This window comes from Thalassophryne amazonica, chromosome 15 (genome assembly GCF_902500255.1).
Source record: "Thalassophryne amazonica chromosome 15, fThaAma1.1, whole genome shotgun sequence".
NCBI classification, from domain to species: domain Eukaryota; kingdom Metazoa; phylum Chordata; class Actinopteri; order Batrachoidiformes; family Batrachoididae; genus Thalassophryne; species Thalassophryne amazonica.
In genome coordinates, this window is record NC_047117.1 from 13,925,906 (window position 1) to 13,945,129 (window position 19,224).

Here is a 19,224-nt window from a genome sequence, read left to right on the forward strand (position 1 = left end):
TAGGATGTTCAGGAACACCATGGACAGCACTGTGGCTTAGTGGTTAGCACTGTTGCCTCACATCAAGAAGGTAATGGGATCGGTTCCCACTTGTGGCCTTTCAGTGCGGAGTTTGCGTGTTCTCCCCATGTTTGCGTAGCTTTTCTCCAGGTGCTCCAGTTTCCTCCCACATTTAAAGACATGCAGGTTAGGGGAATTGGACACTTTATAATTGTCCAAGTCTGCCTTGTAAAAGAGATCTTGATTTCAATGGGACTAACTTGGTTAAATAAAGGTTAAATAAAATAAACACAGGAACCACCACAGCCCAGGCCTGCCATGAACTGGAAACTGCTGGAACACCAGCGTCATTGTCCATAGTGAAGCAAGTTTTACATCACCATGGACTGAGAGGGTGCTGATCAAGAAAGAAGCCCCTGCTCCAAAATTGACACCTTCAAGCTAGACTGAAATTTGCAGCTGTCCACATGGACATGGTTTTATGATCAGATGAGACAAAGACTGAGCAATTTGGCCAGAATGACAAGCGATATGTTTGGAGGAGTAAAGGTGAGTCTTTCAAACCTTAGAACACTGTACCAACTGTCAAGTTTGGTGGTGGTAACCTCTTGCGCTGGGGTTGTTTTCCTGCCAGAGCTACTGGTGCATCGCACAAAGTGGATGGAATAATGAAGGACAAGGACTACCTCCAAATTCTTCAACATCACCTCAAATCAACAGATAGACAGTTGAAACATGGCCACAATTGGATGTTCCAAATAAGACAATGATCCCAAAAATGTGTCAAAACTGGTTCTGGGTTGGATAAAGCAGGAATTTTGAATGGCCTTTCCAAAGCCCGAACGTCAACCCCAATGAACATTTGTGGGCTAGGCAGAAAAGCCAGGCATGTACCAGGAAACCAACCAATTTAAATGATCTCTGCCAGTTCTGCCAAGACGAGTCAAATATTAGTGGGGGTATATGTACATATTTGAGCCTATATGTATAATTATGAAATAAATTCAAATGTGTGCACTCAATTGTTATTCATTAAAGTCATTAGTGATGTATGATGTACAATTAATCCACCCTGAAAAAAGAACAGTTCCCGGATATCATGGAAATCCCCAAATTTCTATGACAACCATGCCCATGATGAGTGTACGTAAACTTCTGACCACAATTATAAATCATGGCAGATACCCCCAGCATATGACAGGAACATGAGGTCACATATAGGCTTTAATAATATATCATTACTTTTAACCTTGAATGACCTTGAAGGCCATAATCTTCTGTTGAGGTTCTCTGGGCAAACACTGCCTCTTAGCAATGTAGCAAAATGCTAAGAGAAATGTCATGTGGCTACAAGAATTTAGCCGCTTTTAGCCACACCTTTTCATGGCCATACGTAGTTCATATGAATTACAAACCTGGTGCAATTATTGAAGAAACAACCTAGTAAGATACCTTTGATGAAACCTTTGCTGTGTGAGTTTGTCAGACTAATTATGGCTAAAGAGAAAATAAATCGCTTAGCCACATAGGCTAAGCTTTAAAATATAGCACTAGCTTAGGTATAGTTACAATGTTCTGGATTTGAATAACAGCGTAGATCCACTTCTGAAATAAATAAATAAATATATAAAAAAGAATTAAAGTCATGTAGCTTTGAATATTTTTAAGTTTAGTGGTTGAAGGGTTGGACGATGCACTCAAAAAAACTGACTCATTGGACTGGATTTCCATCTAATAAATATATGTAGTCCCAACTAAATTAAATTACATTGTCTTGCATGAATGTGCTTTATTTGAGTTAAGGCTACATATATTATTAGATGGAAATCCGACACATAATTGAATTGAGTTCATCCAATGTGTGTTAATATGGTTCGCAGTGCTACGTGAACTACTGCATCATACTGTAGCTTTATGTTTTTGTTTTTTATTTGCTCTTATGGTGCTACAACATCCAAAATCCAGCCCTGAAAATAAATGAAATATTGTCTTCATGAATATTTTATGGCGCCTCCAGCTGATGATCTGTAGCACCGACTCTTTAAAATATGATCAATTGTGGATGGTGTAAATTACTTATTTTCCTTGTTGTAGAAAATGAGTTATGTTGGATAACGCAGACTGAATTTCCAAATACCAAGTGTGTCAAATGAAATAAGTGTCTGGCTAAGTTGTTCTCATGCCAGGACGTTGCAGTGAATAGGCTGAAAAGCTTCTAATTTAATATGTACAGCTGGCTGTGCACAGGGATGACACCGCTCCAATTCTTCTTCCAAAACACATATAAACACTGCGCTGCATGTCAGTTTGGAGTATGCCTGTGCTCGTGTGTGTCAAGGTCACTCACCTTATCATGCATGATCATAGAAGAGCCTCCATGGACTCCAAGCACGGGCAGCTGTGTCTGGACGGAGAGGAAATCAAGGATCTCAGCTACGGCTTCCTGGTCGGTGTCATCACTGAACACAATGCCGTGGAGACGAGTTCGTGACAGCAGCTCACACACCTTGGAACACATTGTAGAGAAAAAAAAAATGTCAAAAGTGTGTCTGTGTGCACTCAAAAATGGCTCATTGGATGAACTCAATTTAATTATGTGCAGGATTTACATCTAATAAATATATGTAACTCCAATTCAAATAAAACACATTCATGCAAGATAATGTAATTTAATTTAGTTGTGACTACATATATTTATTAGATTGAATCCAATCCAATGAGTCAGTTTTTGAGTGTATCACTCAAACAAATGACTCAATTCAATTATGGGCAGGATTTTCATTTAATAAATATATGTAGTCCCAACTAAATTAAATTAAATTATCTTGCATGGATGCCCTTTATTTGAATTGGGGCTACATATACAGTACGAGTAGTAGTACGAATAGTACAATAGTATAGTATAGTACAAACGAATAGTAGTGCTATGTGACTAAAAAGATTAATCCAGGTTTTGAGTATATTTCTTATTGTTACATGGGAAACAAGGTACCAGAAGATTCAGTAGATTCTCACAAATCCAACAAGACCAAGCATTCATGATATGCACACTCTTAAGGCTATGAAATTGGGCTATTAGTAAAAAAAAAAAGTAGAAAAGGGGGTGTTCACAATAACAGTAGCATCTGCTGTTGACGCTACAAACTCAAAACTATTATGTTCAAACTGCTTTTTTAGCAATCCTGTGAATCACTAAACTAGTATTTAGTTGTATAACCACAGTTTTTCATGATTTCTTCACATCTGCAAGGCATTAATTTTGTTGGTTTGGACCCAAGATTTTGCTTGTTTACTAGTGTGCTTGGGGTCATTGTCTTGTTGAAACACCCATTTCAAGGGCATGTCCTCTTCAGCATAAGGCAACATGACCTCTTCAAGTATTTTGACATATCCAAACTGATCCATGATACCTGGTATGCGATATATAGGCCCAACACCATAGTAGGAGAAACATGCCCATATCATGATGCTTGCACCACCATGCTTCACTGTCTTCACTGTGAACTGTGGCTTGAATTCAGAGTTTGGGGGTCGTCTCACAAACTGTCTGCGGCCCTTGGACCCAAAAAGAACAATTTTACTCTCATCAGTCCACAAAATATTCCTCTATTTCTCTTTAAGCCAGTTGATGTGTTCTTTGGCAAATTCTAACCTCTTCTGCACATGTCTTTTATTTAACAGAGGGACTTTGCGGGGGATTCTTGCAAACAAATTAGCTTCACACAGGCGTCTTCTAACTGTCACAGCACTTACAGGTAACTCCAGACTGTCTTTGATCATCCTGGAGCTGATCAGTGGGTGAGCTTTTGCCATTCTGGTTATTCTTCTATCCATTTTGATGGTTGTTTTCTGATTTCTTCCACACGTCTCTGGTTTTTTTGTCCATTTTAAAGCATTGGAGATCATTGTACATGAACAACCTATAATTTTTTGCACCTTTGTATACGTTTTCCCCTCTCCAATCAACTTTTTAATCAAACTACGCTGTTCTTCTGAACAATGTCTTGAATATCCCATTTTCCTCAGGCTTTCAAAGAGAAAAGCATGTTCAACAGGTGCTGGCTTCATCCTTAAATAGGGGACACCTGATTCACACCTGTTTGTTCCACAAAATTGAAAAACTCACTGACTGAATGCCACATTACTATTATTGTGAACACCCCCTTTTCTACTTTTTTTTACTAATAGCCCAATTTCATAGCCTTAAGAGTGTGCATATCATGAATGCTTGGTCTTGTTGGATTTGTGAGAATCTACTGAATCTACTGGTACCTTGTTTCCCATGTAACAATAAGAAATGTACTCCAAACCTGGATTAATCTTTTTAGTCACATAGCACTACTATTATTCTGAACACTACTGTATAGCGTAGTAATTTGCGTGCATGCATGCAAGTGAGGAAGAGATACTCCACGCACTTTTTTATCAAGACAGAATCACGATCTTATTATGATATCAGTTCCAGGCTCTCTCACTATATATATATATATATATATATATATATATATATATATATATATATATATATATATATATATATATGCTTTTCTCTATTACATTCACATTGGTGTAAAGTAAAGTTGACTGGTGTTCTACACCGTTGGCAACAAAATACTATATACTTTAGTATTTATTTCATAGTTGTGTAGCTGTAGTGTAGACAGCAGAAGTGTAGCTGTCTTAAGGTTTGCAATCTTTAAATTTTGATGACATCCTCGCACTTTATGATTCTGAAGATTCTAAAGTACACTAAAATACTTATGCATTGGATGAACTCAATTCAATTTTGAGCAGGATTTCAATCTATTAAATATATGTAGCTCCAACTGAAATAAAGTGCATCAATGCAAGATCATTTAATTTAATTTAGTTGGGAATCCTGCCCATAACTGAATTGAGTTCACTCAAAAAACTGACTCACTGAATTGAATTCCACCTAATAAATATATGTAGTCCCAACTAAATAAAATTACATTATCTTGCATGGATGTGTTTTATATATTTATATATTTATTAGACGGAAATCCTGATCATAATTGAATTGAGTTCATCCAGTGCATCAGTTTTTTGAATGATAAGTTAGACAGCAAACCCTGAGTGACCAGACCAGCGGTGCTCACCTGTGTAATCACAGACTTTGGGTCCGTCTGGTTGATCTTCAGTATCACCACAGAGACATCAAGTGCATCATCGGAACGCCGAGGTGGGCGGAGCTCCTGATCAGCAACAGGGCGTGTCTGTCCCAAGATCACACCCACACTGAGCCCCGGAAGCTTCTGGGAAGCCACAGGCACCACAATCTGGGAGAGTAGGACCAACATCCAGCCTACAGCACCCATCATACCCTGAAAAAAGAAAACACAAGCAAGCAAACACATTTAAACAAAAGAAAATTAGGTATTTTATTTTGATAAGCCACATCTACAATGGCAGAAAAGTGAAACCCTGACTTTATCTGACATCAGGGATTTGCTGAGGCTGTAACATTGTGTTTGTTCCCCCATGACGATGGCTGTTTGCCATCAGCCACCTGCTACAGGTGCAGATGTGACACATGCTGTAAATTATACAGCTTTGCAACCTGTCAAGGTAAAAAAAAAAAAAATGCTGATATGTCTTTATAGCTTATTAAAATATCAACTCTGGAAAGACAGCCCCACTGATGGTGAAAAACGTCATCCAGCTCTTTCCCAACCGAAAATATGAGTTTACACAGAGTTCAAAGAGTAGCAATCAGTTTGTCAGTGCATACAAATGAGAAGTGGAATAAGACATGGTTAAAAACAGTACCACAGTCATTCATTCAATTATTGGTAAAAGCAAATTAAACCAAGTTTATTGATTTATAATCAATTTTATAAAGATATAATCATGTTACTATTTAGCTTGTGTTCTACATGCTAAGCAAACACTGACACTCCTTCCTATTTTAAATTATTTTAAAGAACATTCTCAATCTCTGCAAGATTATTCTGAGGTTTTGGAAAAGTCATAGAAAGGTCAACAAGTCAAAGCCATGCACCTTATAAAATTCAATAGATAGATTAAATTAATATATTAGACAGACAGATGAATAGATTAGATGGATAGATTAAATAGATTACTTGTAGACGGATAGATTAGGTACATTAGACAGATTAGATGGCTAGATTAGATTAGCTGTATTAGATGGAGGTGATGGTCTAATGGTTAGAGCAGTGGGATCAAGGACAGAGGGTTCTTATTTTGAATCTCTGTCACTGTGACAGTCCAAGCGAGCTGGTGGTCAACACAAGAAACATGTTAACAGCCATAGTGGATAATAAAAATGTGCTAAATATGTAAGCATTTATTAATAAATAAAGCGGGTCGTAGGTCATCCAGACATAAAATGAGACTGAATCTGATTTAATGAGATTCCCTGTTCCATTGTGTGCCTTTATTTAAACATTATCTGTTCTTGCGGACACAGCTCACTGACCCTAATAGATTAAGTAACCCTGAAGTATAATAATCACATTATTTACTGTGTTGGTGTAGATTTGAGGAGCTGCATCCTGAACCACTGAAGGCACCGATGTGTCTGTGTCAACCAATAACATGCCACAAGACGACCAAGAAGAAAAGTCTTCAAAGTTTGCATCCTACGTTCCTGTTTAATGATGGCATAGCTGCTGTTCAAGCTCCGTAATGTGAGCTGATCTGAGAGCAGCAGATGAGATGAGTAAATGTAGTGTGAAATGCCTCAGGCTGAATGAGACCTAATGAAAGCATGATGCGAATGTTATGTTGCATCTTAGCCAATTTTTGACACCACATTCCAGCAGAGCTGAAAAACACCGCAGGATGAAATCACGTGCACAAACTGTCTCGAACTCTTTTTAATTCTCTTTTTTCCCCTCTTCAAATCATCGATTTATTTTCTCTTTGTGCATTTCCCCTTTTCTCTCACTCTGTCTTATCTCCCCCAATCCGTCCTTTCGGCGGGGTTAGTGTGTGTATATCTGATCCATGTCATCTCACACCCGGTCTAATCAAGCCGGTTAGTCAGTCAGTTCTCTCCCAGCATGCTCTGCTCTGCCCCAGTGCCCACAGACTAGCCTGCAGCTCCAGCAGCTCTTAGCATACGCCGCTAAATCACACAACACTACACTCCTGTCCCGGGCGATTACTGTCAGCTCCTACCGATGCCATAAGATTACACTAACTTTCCCTGGAGTTAGCACAGGTGCTAACGTACCTAGGATTTGGTGTCAGCTTCCAAAAGGGTCACCGTAAAACTGGAAAAACCTTGGGTCACTGACTGTTCAAATCACATCATGTGACCACAGTCAATGAGGTGATGTCAGGTCTGGGAGCAAGCTCTGGTGCTGTGCATCACTGCATGCACCACGCGAAGGAACCGCAACTGGCAACCACCCAGAAAACAACTGGTCCAACCCCACCTCTCAAATGTAACCATCCATTTGCATCAACCAGGTGAAATGAGCACATCCCCTTGGCCCTCTGTAGCTGCTGGGGTCCTCAAAACTGAGACACCAGCATGCAGAGAATCACATCATGTGGCCAAAATATTGTAGCTAAAGCCCCTTCACAATGAAAGTCATACTCATCATCCAAGTCTCCAAAGTTCACAGTTTGATACAAAGTACCTTTGGCACTACCCAAAGATCCTGTGAAGAGACCTGCTACCAAAGACATCGTCATCTACTGGTTAATATCCAAATCTCACAAGACAGGAAGCACCTCTGTCCAGCAACTTCATGACTCCAGAAGCATTTCCCAGGTGCATCTCAATATCAAAGCCTGAAGACCCAGAAACATGTATTTCAATGCCAAGACAAGGTACTCTCTCTACAAGTTAAACACTTTTGTGCATGCACAGAGTTCAGGAAGACACTGAAAGCCTGGAGGTAGTCTTGCTTCAGGGCAATTGAAAACCCAGACAGTCCAACTCTTCACTCGGCTTCTCAAAATGCTGCAATCAGGACACACGTTTATTCTACAGAGATCACAGCATCATTTACAAAGTCAAGGTCAGTAAATTTTTCCTTTGAGGACAACAGCACTAAACCTGCTGTTCATCTGCAAATCTACCCAGCACCCAGTCCTTGTAAGCACTGAATTAAGGAGAAGCAACTACAAGATAGCTATGATGTCCAGCAAATGTGTTGGGGATCCTGCAATGGTTCCGGATGTCGAAGAGAGCAGCCGGGCCAACAGATGTAACAATTATTCAGGCTTGCATTTACCGAGTACTTGTAGTACTAGGGCATCATTGATGGTTGAAGACAGACTGCTCTGTAAGTAACTGGGACTGAATGCTATTAAAAATAATCCTTGCAAGCACCTTAACCAGCACAGAGAGCAGTGCAATACCTTGAATGTAGATGCAATTCCTAAAAAAGTTAATGCAGCTAACAGAGCATTATTAGTTTGGTTAGTCAGCTGTCCAGTTAGTTAACACTGTGTTATATGAACATTTCCATGTTGTTCCAAAGCATATTCCATATTATTTTCCAATAATATTTTAATAAAGAAAAATAGACTCCTGCCTGATAGCAACATTAGTTCTTTCCTCAAACTAACAAAGCTGCCTATTAGAAGACGTTTTTACTTTCTTGCTACAGTTCATTCAAGACTTGTGAAAACGACAGCTCTGTAAAAGCTAGAAACAACAAATCCGGCACCGAAATGAGAGATGGCACTAAGAGGCCCTCCAGCTGCTTCAGTGACAATGAATCAGACGATGCCTTTGTGCACACTGTAGCACAACCCAGAGCGATTTCCTTCACATAAAAGAACATTTTGTGGTTCAACAGTGTTAACCCTAACTCCTATTAAATAAAGCTCATGTGGGTGTAATTGCTTAAATCTATCCATCCAAAAATTTCTTTCTTCCATTCACAGCCAATGATTTAGTGGAGGATTGTTATGTGTCGGACGCGGGCGGAGAACCGACCAGTGTTTGAAGGACCCAGTATAAAATAAGCAGAGCATGGTACAAAGGATAACAGAATTTAATAACATAACAGTGAGTGCTGAATAATAACAAATGAGTGTGCGGTCTGGCAAGGTGGAATAACGGTGCGCTCCCAGCAGCACAAACGGTCCGGAGCCAGAACAGTTCGGACCCAAGGACCCCGCCGACACCCCCCAGGTAGCCGCGACCAACCGAGTCTGTGAAAGAAGAAACCATAATGTGAGGCCTCCACTCCACACACAGAGAGACCACTCAAAGGTGTACATAAACAGCAAACACTTCCTGGCTCAATTACCAATCAGCTTCCCACCCTGCAGGCATGGAACACCCAGTTCAATTCTCCACTGCAGTGGAGGCTGATTAAACGACTAACATAACAGCTCAATATAATAAGGTGTGAAGGACACCACATTTACTGACTGTACTCATGTTAGTCACAAAACCTAAAATACCTCAGGAAGTGTGCTGACGAGTGTGAGACCTCACCCCCTCCTCTTTCACAGACCATGGCATCAAACCTGGTACGGTCTCTGCATCCATGATGATGAGATGGCTCTCTAGACGACGATCTCACCCGTCTGGTCACAAGGTCGAGTCTCTGGCAAATACACACTGTGTACTCCAGACTTAAATGCAACCATGCCCCAATCCATAAAGATGCACCACAGCTGTGAGTCCTGACGAGCTGCACATGACAAGCTTCAGGTGATCAGGGTGAGGTCCTGATAACTCAGCCACACAGCCACTCAGTCCTGAACGCATGCCACCTGGAAGGAAAAACAGAAGACAGAAAACAGAAGACAAACAAAAGCCAGCCAGGCACGCCAGGCACCCCAGCCACAACAGCACCCCACCCTCACGGGAAGCCTCCCGGCGACCACACAAACCTGGCCCAGGAAAAACACCCCCCTCCAGGGACCATGGCTGGAAACAGTATCTGCATTCATCTTCCAACTGGATCTTCATATAACAGAACTGTTGACGTCTTCACCTCTGACTGCATCTTTGCCTTTGTTTCTATCATTCAATTTGCACAGGTGTGGCCAGGAGTTCTTGAACCTGTGCGGTCAGCCTTTGTCCGACCATGTTTAAAGTCTGTTTAGTCATAAAACAAAAAAGACAAACACAAACAACCAAACCACCCCCCCCCCCTCCCCAGAGGACCGTCCCATCAAACCCCGGGAAGAGGAGAAAAGAAAAACACAACCCAAACTTAAGCTTGCAAACAAAAGAAAAACGCTAACACCCCCCCCCCCCCCCCCCCCCCCCCCCCCGGACGACATGTAGGGACCAACACCCCCCAGAGGACATCCCGCCAGCTCCAGGAGTAATAACCACAGCCGAGGTCCCTCTGGGATCCAAAGTCACCCACGGGGACTCCCAGCGCCTCCCAGAGGACCGTTCCATCAAACCCTGGGAGGTGAAACCAAAAGAAATAAAAAGAAAGACTAACAGACTAACATAAGGTTACCTGGGACCTTTCTATGCTCCAGACAGCCTGCAAGGTCACGACCCCAGAACACTAATAGTGTAAAACATCCCACACAAAAACCAACTCAAAAATCACCCACAAAAAATGAACCAACACAAAACTAATAAGTGACTTATACCGTTAAGCTCAAACAAATGGAACACACCTGTTCCACCTTAAGAGCAATAACGGTAATGTGACTCAGTCACCAACAGGGGGAGCCAAAGTGCTAAAAATAAAAAACCCCTTTGGTAACCGAGAAAACAACTCACGCTGCTTTCCCTGTGCGCAGCTACGTGTAACACACAACCAAAATGTGCTTCAACTAAATTACGCTGGAGCTGACACAACAGACGCAGTAGCTATCTTCACCCGGGGAGACGGGGCTACAACTGTAACAGCAGGAAGCACAGCGACCCGTGCCACAGGACTCCGCCGTGCGCGTTCACCCATTAAAGACACACTCATGCAGCTCCCATTTTACCTCTTATCCGGTCGAAGTGTGACGCGAGGCCGTCGCTATTCACACTCCACAACAACCCACGGATAAGGAAACACCACAGGAACACGGCTGCAAGAGAGCTCAAATCACTATTCAATAATGGGTTCTCCGACACGCACCATCCGGGCGGAGAGCACCCGCAACTGATCCGGATAACTTCTGACGTCTCCTGCCGCCTTCCCGGCGCAGTACCGCCTCTGCTACCGCTGGGTCCGTGATGTATTGGCCAGAGACTACTATTATGTGTCGGATGCGGGCGGAGAACCGACCAGTGTTTGAAGGACCCAGTATAAAATAAGCAGAGCACGGTACAAAGGATAACAGAATTTAATAACATAACAGTGAGTGCTGAATAATAACAAATGAGTGCGCGGTCTGGCGAGGTGGAATAACGGTGCGCTCCCAGCAGCACAAACGGTCCGGAGCCAGAACAGTTCAGACCCAAGGACCCCGCCGACACCCCCCAGGTAGCCGCGACCAACTGAGTCTGTGAAAGAAGAAACCATAATGTGAGGCCTCCACTCCACACACAGAGAGACCACTCAAAGGTGTACATAAACAGCAAACACTTCCTGGCTCAATTACCAATCAGCTTCCCACCCTGCAGGCATGGAAAACCCAGTTCAATTCTCCACTGCAGTGGAAGCTGATTAAACGACTAACATAACAGCTCAATATAATAAGGTGTGAAGGACACCACATTTACTGACTGTACTCATGTTAGTCACAAAACCTAAAATACCTCAGGAAGTGTGCTGATGAGCGTGAGACCTCACCCCCTCCTCTTTCACAGACCATGGCATCAAACCTGGTACGGTCTCTGCATCCATGATGATGAGATGGCTCTCTAGACGACGATCTCACCCGTCTGGTCACAAGGTCGAGTCTCTGGCAAATACACACTGTGTACTCCAGACTTAAATGCAACCATGCCCCAATCCATAAAGATGCACCACAGCTGTGAGTCCTGACGAGCTGCACATGACAAGCTTCAGGTGATCAGGGTGAGGTCCTGATAACTCAGCCACACAGCCACTCAGTCCTGAACGCATGCCACCTGGAAGGAAAAACAGAAGACAGAAAACAGAAGACAAACAAAAGCCAGCCAGGCACGCCAGGCACCCCAGCCACAACAAGGATAGCACTGCTAGATGACAACACAAATTAGGCTCTTGGTTACGTTGGATTTTTCCCCCTAAAATAACTTAAAGCAACAGAACACCCAAAAATGCAATGTATTACAGTAATATGTGATTGAAACAAGGATCGTAAACATTTTTCTGTTTTGAAAACAGCTTCCAATTCCTTTACTGCAATGGAAAAATTAGGAAAAGACCAATGTAAGGTTAATGTAATCCTTGGATACTAGAAAGTGTTTCTTTTAATGTCTGCCTTGTATTTTCTCTTTATACAAATGTCTTTACCAGATGCTAAATGCACAAATACTCTGTGCAAGGTACAGCTTTGCATTTTTTGAAAAAAGACAGTCAGCACAAAGCATTAGCAGTGGTTGCATCAGGTCAGATTTGGCGACATTTCCTGTTGCTTCATGTTGCCACATCCACCACCTTAAGGAAATAGTTTGCATCCTGACAGGCAACCACCCTGGCAAACCTGCAACCCATCCTTACCTCCCAATCATCTGCCTCCTAACCAGGTGTTACTTGGATACGCCCTTAAACTGGTCCATTCACTGGGGTCCCAAACCAAGTAGCTTGATCATGCACCGGAAAAATACCTCAGGACCGACTTATCATGCCTACTGCTGTCTCAACATGTGTATAGCCAGGTGGGGTTGGTCCTCCATTCCTAGGGGCGTATGTTCCCATATGACATTTATTCATTCATTAATTCATCCATTATCTAGGTTCAGGTCGCACTGGCAGCAGACAAAGCAGTTCAGCCTACACTTCACCATCCTTGGCCAAGACCTCTGAGTCTTCCTGGGGATAGTTAGGATTACACAAAATCAATAGAAGGGTGAAGATGAGGCACTGTTGTAATGCTCTAGACCCCAACAAGAAGGTCCTCACACCACCTGTGCCCTAGTCTCTATGTGTATCCAATATTTCATCAGGAAGGGCACCATCATAAAACGTTTGCAAAAGAAACCTGTGGATCTTAAGCAGCAACGGGAGGAACCTATTATTTTACCACTTGAGAAGCTCAGTCAGTGCCTGGGTTTGATTGATTTGATTTCTAACATTTAAATAAAAAACACACACACACACACACAAACAGTACGTATAGGAAAAATAAATATTCACAAACAATTAAAAGCATACGGCGAAAGTAGTCTACAAACTTGATGAGAGATTAACATCTCAGCACTGCAATTCATGCCTTTGAGAGCAAGACAGGCTTTGGGAGAGCTGATGAAGTGATGAGATTCCTGAACAAATGTTGACACTATAGCAGGAGAATGAAGGTCCAAGTGTTTAGGGCCCTGTCTTACGGTGTGGTTTCATTTTATCAGTGTTTCATGACATCATAATATCACAAGGATGTAGACATACAGCATCACAACATTTCTGTGTAGGCTCTCAGTTGTCCAGGTGGTTTCCATAGTAGAGAAGCTTGAATCTTCGACTGGACTGGGTTGCTTGACGCGAGGACGTTTCGCTTCAAATCGCAGAAGCTTCCTCAGCTAAAATTCCTGCTCTGGTGGTCTGACTTCTGTCTTGACTCTTGTAGAGAAGAATAATCAAGAAGTCACAAAAGTTGGAGTTTTAAACCTAACCTGGTCTGATTAGGTTTAAAACTCCAGCTTTTGTGACTTCTTGATTATTCTTCTCTACAAGAGTCAAGACAGAAGTCATACCACCAGAGCAGGAATTTTAGCTGAGGAAGCTTCTGTGATTTGAAGCGAAACGTCCTCGCGTCAAGCAACCCAGTCCAGTCAAAGATTCAAGCTTCTCAACTACAGCATCACAACCTTCAGTTTAAAAATCTGTCTCCTTAGCTCTTTCGTTTTTTTCTTTTGCCATTCTATGAAATTGCAAGAACTGGGGTTATGACTTCAAAATACATAGGTTCTTGACCCAAGGTGAACATATATTCTTTCTTTTCCTTTTATCTTTTTCTATTTCTCCTCAAAAAATTGATTTTATGCATTGTAGAGATCTAGCTGTTTTGCCCTTAGTTTTTACTTTTTGTTTTATTTTGGACTTTAGCATTTCACAAAGATCTACACACAGAATGTGCCAGAATTTAAATCCAGTGTTTATCTATTTTTCCTTCTTTTTTTTTTCTCCCTTTCCTTTTTATTTTTCTACTATTGGGAAAAAATAGCTTTGTGACATTGCAAAGCTGAATAAATTATGATGTCACAATGACATGCAACCCAAGATTTGAACTTCTTGCCAGTGATCACACACCTGGTCCTTTTTTCACAAGCTTCCATGTGTTAATGAATGAACTTCCAAGTTTTCATGGTAGAATAAAAATTAGAACATCTGTGACCATAATCAACTTCTGTGCCTTTTTCCCGTGCCTTCATTATGCTGTCATTACTTGCTTTTTTGCAAGAATTTGTGAGGATTTGCATTTTAAGGCAAAGTTTGAAATGTATCTGGTGTTTATGACGTGTTACCAAAACAGTACCTTAATTTGAAACTCCCAAATATGACCCAAAATGTAATAAAATCATTCTATATCTACTAAAGAATTCTTTTTAGGCTTCTATAGAACTAGTCTTTCAAACAAAATTACTTTTTTGTATGTTTTTCACAACAATAGCGAGATGCTATTTTCCCCACTAACGAGGTGTTCTGCACAATCTCAGAGCTGAGCACTGGATTATACATTTTGTTTTAAAACGTCTTCAGACGCAGGCAGCCGCATTCAAAAGAACAAAGAAAACAAAATGGGCAGTCAACAGTAAATGCACTTGAAGCAGTGCAGTTCTGGAGGAGAAACGGTTAAGAGGAAAACCGTGTGGTTGCGCCGGAAAACACGTACACTAATGTGCCTAACTGGGATGATGCCCGTCTGACACACTCTCGGCCTGCACTTCTTCATCCCGTAATCATGCTGCTGTGCTTTTGTCCTTACAGCACTGTTTTGGTACACACTTGAAAAATATGTTTGTGTAACTGAAACTGTTTGCACGGAGAGCATTTAATGGAAGTCAACCCTCATACTTTTAGTTATTAGCGTTTGCTTCCGGGTAAATATCTTGTGCAGTTGAAAAGGTCAAACTGCACATTATAACATTAAAATTCCACAACAATGTATTCTTGTATGTGAAACAGCAGTTGGCTTTAGGGCTAAATACCATCAGTATATCCCTGTGGTAATTTAGCACATATAGTACAGTATCGTTTATTTTCGGTGCAGTGTCGCAGTCACAACTAGAATATCAAATACCACTGTCAAATCATGTTTTATCACATCGTGTGCTGTCTCTACTTAACCAGTACCGTTCTCCCATCATCACAAGTTATTTTTCCCCCAATTTGGTTTGTTAATCCCCATAATACGCAGTTCCAAACTCTGAGTGTCAGGGCCAAATTTATGTACATATTTGCGCGCTCAGCCTGCATAAAATTAACGTCTGACTTGCTAAAGCAGGAGCTAATTATGAGTAACGGGGTCTGTGTTTTAGGCTTGCGTATGAAAAAGAGCTCAAAAGATGGAGTTCAGTTCAGTGGTGACATGGGGAATATAGACAGAAATTAATATGATGAAACAGATGGTCACCTTAAAGGGGTCACATTAAACACATTATCAGCTAAGCGGTTTAGGAGGTAACGGCTCTGCTGTGGCTCCTGCTGTATGCCTTTGACAATTTTGGAGTTTTCAAGTCCCCTGTGTCTCCTGTGCACCTCTGTCTGTTTTTCTGTGTGTGTGTATTTTTGTTTTGTGGGCATGGTGCTCCTCTCTCACTCTCTCGGCTCTCTGTTCCACGCACCTGTCACCTGCCTGCTGTCCCTCCCAGCTCCTGTTGATTTACATCGCACACCTGTCATTCATTCTCATCATCATGGACTATATAAACCCCAGTCATCCATCGTTTGCCAGTTCATTTTGCTTCTGTTCCATCAAGATTCATTTGTCGCATCTGCTCTCCTTCTCCATTTGTCTCTCTGCTCACCGCCTCTCGTGTCCTCTGTGTTCCCAGTCTGTCTTCCTGCTCCTCTGCTTGTCTTCCTCCTTGTTTCAGTGTCAGCGGGTGCAGTTCCAGGTCTGCTCTGTTCTTTTATATCCTTTTCACTGCGGCTCCCAGAAGCTTCACCCCACCTATCCCCTTTTCCTGCCAACTTATTAATAAACTTTATGAGTCCATGTCCTGCAGTCAGGTTCTCATCATTTGAGCTTAACATAATGTAGACAAAAATGAGTCCAGCAGACACAAAGTCCTGTCAGCTTAGCTGGACCCCAACAAATCCGAGTTATAATATAGCATGAATGAGGTCTATTCTAAAATGCCCCAGCTTGCATCTATAACCAGTATTACTCTGCACTCAAGGTCTACACCCAGTCCTGCTGTGTGCATAATGTCTGCAACCAGTCTTGCTTAGCCAGAGTCTACATACAGTAGTGTTCACAATAATAGTAGTGCTATGTGACTAAAAAGACTCATCCAGGTTTTGAGTATATTTCTTATTGTTACATGGGAAACAAGGTACCAGTAGATTCAGTAGATTCTCACAAATCCAACAAGACCAAGCATTCATGATATGCACACTCTTAAGGCTATGAAATTGGGCTATTAGTAAAAAAAAGTAGAAAAGGGGGGTGTTCACAATAATAGTAGCATCTGCTGTTGATGCTACAAACTCAAAACTATTATGTTCAAACTGCTTTTTTAGCAATCCTGTGACTCACTAAACTAGTATTTAGTTGTATAACCACAGTTTTTCATGATTTCTTCACATCTGCGAGGCATTAATTTTGTTGGTTTGGAACCAAGATTTTGCTTGTTTACTAGTGTGCTTGGGGTCATTGTCTTGTTGAAACACCCATTTCAAGGGCATGTCCTCTTCAGCAAAAGGCAACATGCCCTCTTCAAGTATTATGACATATCCAAACTGATCCATGATACCTGGTATGCGATATATAGGCCCAACACCATAGTAGGAGAAACATGCCCATATCATGATGCTTGCACCACCATGCTTCACTGTCTTCACTGTGAACTGTGCCTTGAATTCAGAGTTTGGGGTCATCTCACAAACTGTCTGCGGCCCTTGGACCCAAAAAGAACAATTTTACTCTCATCAGTCCACAAAATATTCCTCCATTTCTCTTTAGGCCAGTTGATGTGTTCTTTGGCAAATTCTAACCTCTTCTGCGCATGTCTTTTATTTAACAGAGGGACTTTGCGGGGGATTCTTGCAAATAAATTAGCTTCACACAGGCATCTTCTAACTGTCACAGCACTTACAGGTAACTCCAGACTGTCTTTGATCATCCTGGAGCTGATCAGTGGGTGAGCCTTTGCCATTCTGGTTATTCTTCTATCCATTTTGATGGTTGTTTTCCATTTTCTTCCATGCATCTCTGTTTTTTTGTTCATTTTAAAGCATTGGAGATCATTGTAGATGAACAGCCTATAATTTTTTGCACCTTCGTATAAGTTTTCCCCTCTCCAATCAACTTTTTAATCAAACTACGCTGTTCTTCTGAACAATGTCTTGAACATCCCATTTTCCTCAGGCTTTCAAAGAGAAAAGCATGTTCAACAGGTGCTGGTTTTATCCTTAAATAGGGGACACCTGATTCACACCTGTTTGTTCCACAAAATTGACGAACTCACTGACTGAATGCCACACTACTATTATTGTGAACACCCCCTTTTCTACTTTTTTTTACTAATAGCCCAATTTCATAGCATAAGAGTGTACATATCATGAATGCTTAGTCTTGTTGGATTTGTGAGAATCTACTGAATCTACTGGTACCTTGTTTCCCATGTAACAATAAGAAATATACTCAAAACCTGGATTAATCTTTTTAGTCACATAGCACTACTATTATTCTGAACACTACTGTACCTGCACATCCAGAGCCACAGTCCAGCCGTGATCCTGACTCTGGGGTGGTACTGCACACCTCTTCACATTACAAAGGAGAAGCTGTGCACCTCTGCTACACATCTCTCTAGACACCATGACAGTGTCACACATCTCTCCTGGTCCTCATTCCATGGTGGTGTCATGTTTCTCAACGGGTCCACCTCATGTAGTGGCCTCACCTGATCCAACTGCTAACGCAGCAGTGACGCCTCACGCTTCCACTCACCCCTAAGCAGTGGTGGTGCCTCTCGCTCCTCCTAATCCAGCTGGTGAGATAAAGGTGGCAGTGGTGGCATGTGCTTCAACTGAGCTGAGGTTGTGTTGGTGCTGTTTGCTTCTAGTGACCGTGAAGCAGCAGTGGTGCCACACACATCTCTCCATACACTGCTTCTGGATTTGAGAAGGTGGTGGTGGTGGAAGTGGTCTTCTGCATCTGCTTCTGACTCAAAAGGACTCTGGAGTGGCCAAGCGGTCATTGCACTTGCTGTTATGTTTCACCCCTCTTGTCCCTGTCTGGTTTCCTGTTTGTTAAAGTTTATTTCACCTTTGTTTTATACTTTTGCCATTTTGAGTTCTGCTTTGAGTTTCTGGCACTGGTATTTGGTTAACGGACAGGTTTTTGAGTGTCTTATTTCAGGTTTGAGTTATACTCGCCCTGGGTTCCTTGTTGGCCGATGTTTGACTGTGTTTGTTGGTCTGTGTGTTTGTAGGCGTGGCCCTCTCGCTTGGTGTTCCTCATAGCTGTTCCACATTCCCGTCACAGCACCTGCTGCTCATTTGCTTGTTTCTGTGTCACTAGTTTGCTCACTGTTCTGGTTTGGCTGATGAATTATTTTCTCATATTCCTTGTTCCTGTGATGTTGTTCTCGTCTTGTTCCTGGCTCCTGTTTTTTATTCCTCTTCCCAACACCAGCTCACATCCTTTCAGTTAACATTTTGGATTGACTTCCAGGTTCAAAATCACATGTATCCATTCTTCATGTAATGTAGAGTTGCACCAGGAAGGGCATCTGGAGTAAAACTTGTGCCAAACCAACATGCAGATCCATATTGGCGACTGCTGTAGGAATGTTGCACGAGACGTTCGAGTGGAGTTTGAATGCCAATTCATATGACATTTGAACGATTCGTGCTCTAGTGTGACAGGGGTATCAGTGTGCCACTTTGGAAAGTTGTAGCTTCTACTGCTACACTGATTAGCTCTTACATTGGTTATGTACACATTCTACTGTCTTCTTCTCTGTTTTTGTGGGAGCATTAGAGCACCACA

The 19,224-nt window shown here is 41.8% G+C and overlaps 1 protein-coding gene across 3 annotated transcripts in view; it reads right to left on the reverse strand.

Annotated features, from left to right (window-relative positions):
* The window catches only part of grin2ab (glutamate receptor, ionotropic, N-methyl D-aspartate 2A, b), a 320,679-nt gene that overhangs the window by 263,484 nt on the left and 37,971 nt on the right, over positions 1–19,224 (reverse strand). For all 3 annotated transcript variants that reach the window (XM_034187352.1, XM_034187350.1, XM_034187351.1), the window contains 2 exons: positions 5,121–5,345; positions 2,348–2,506 (listed from right to left, as the gene is read on the reverse strand). In XM_034187352.1, the coding sequence (XP_034043243.1) occupies positions 2,348–2,506; positions 5,121–5,345 (384 nt within the window). The remainder of the gene's footprint in view (positions 1–2,347; positions 2,507–5,120; positions 5,346–19,224) is intronic.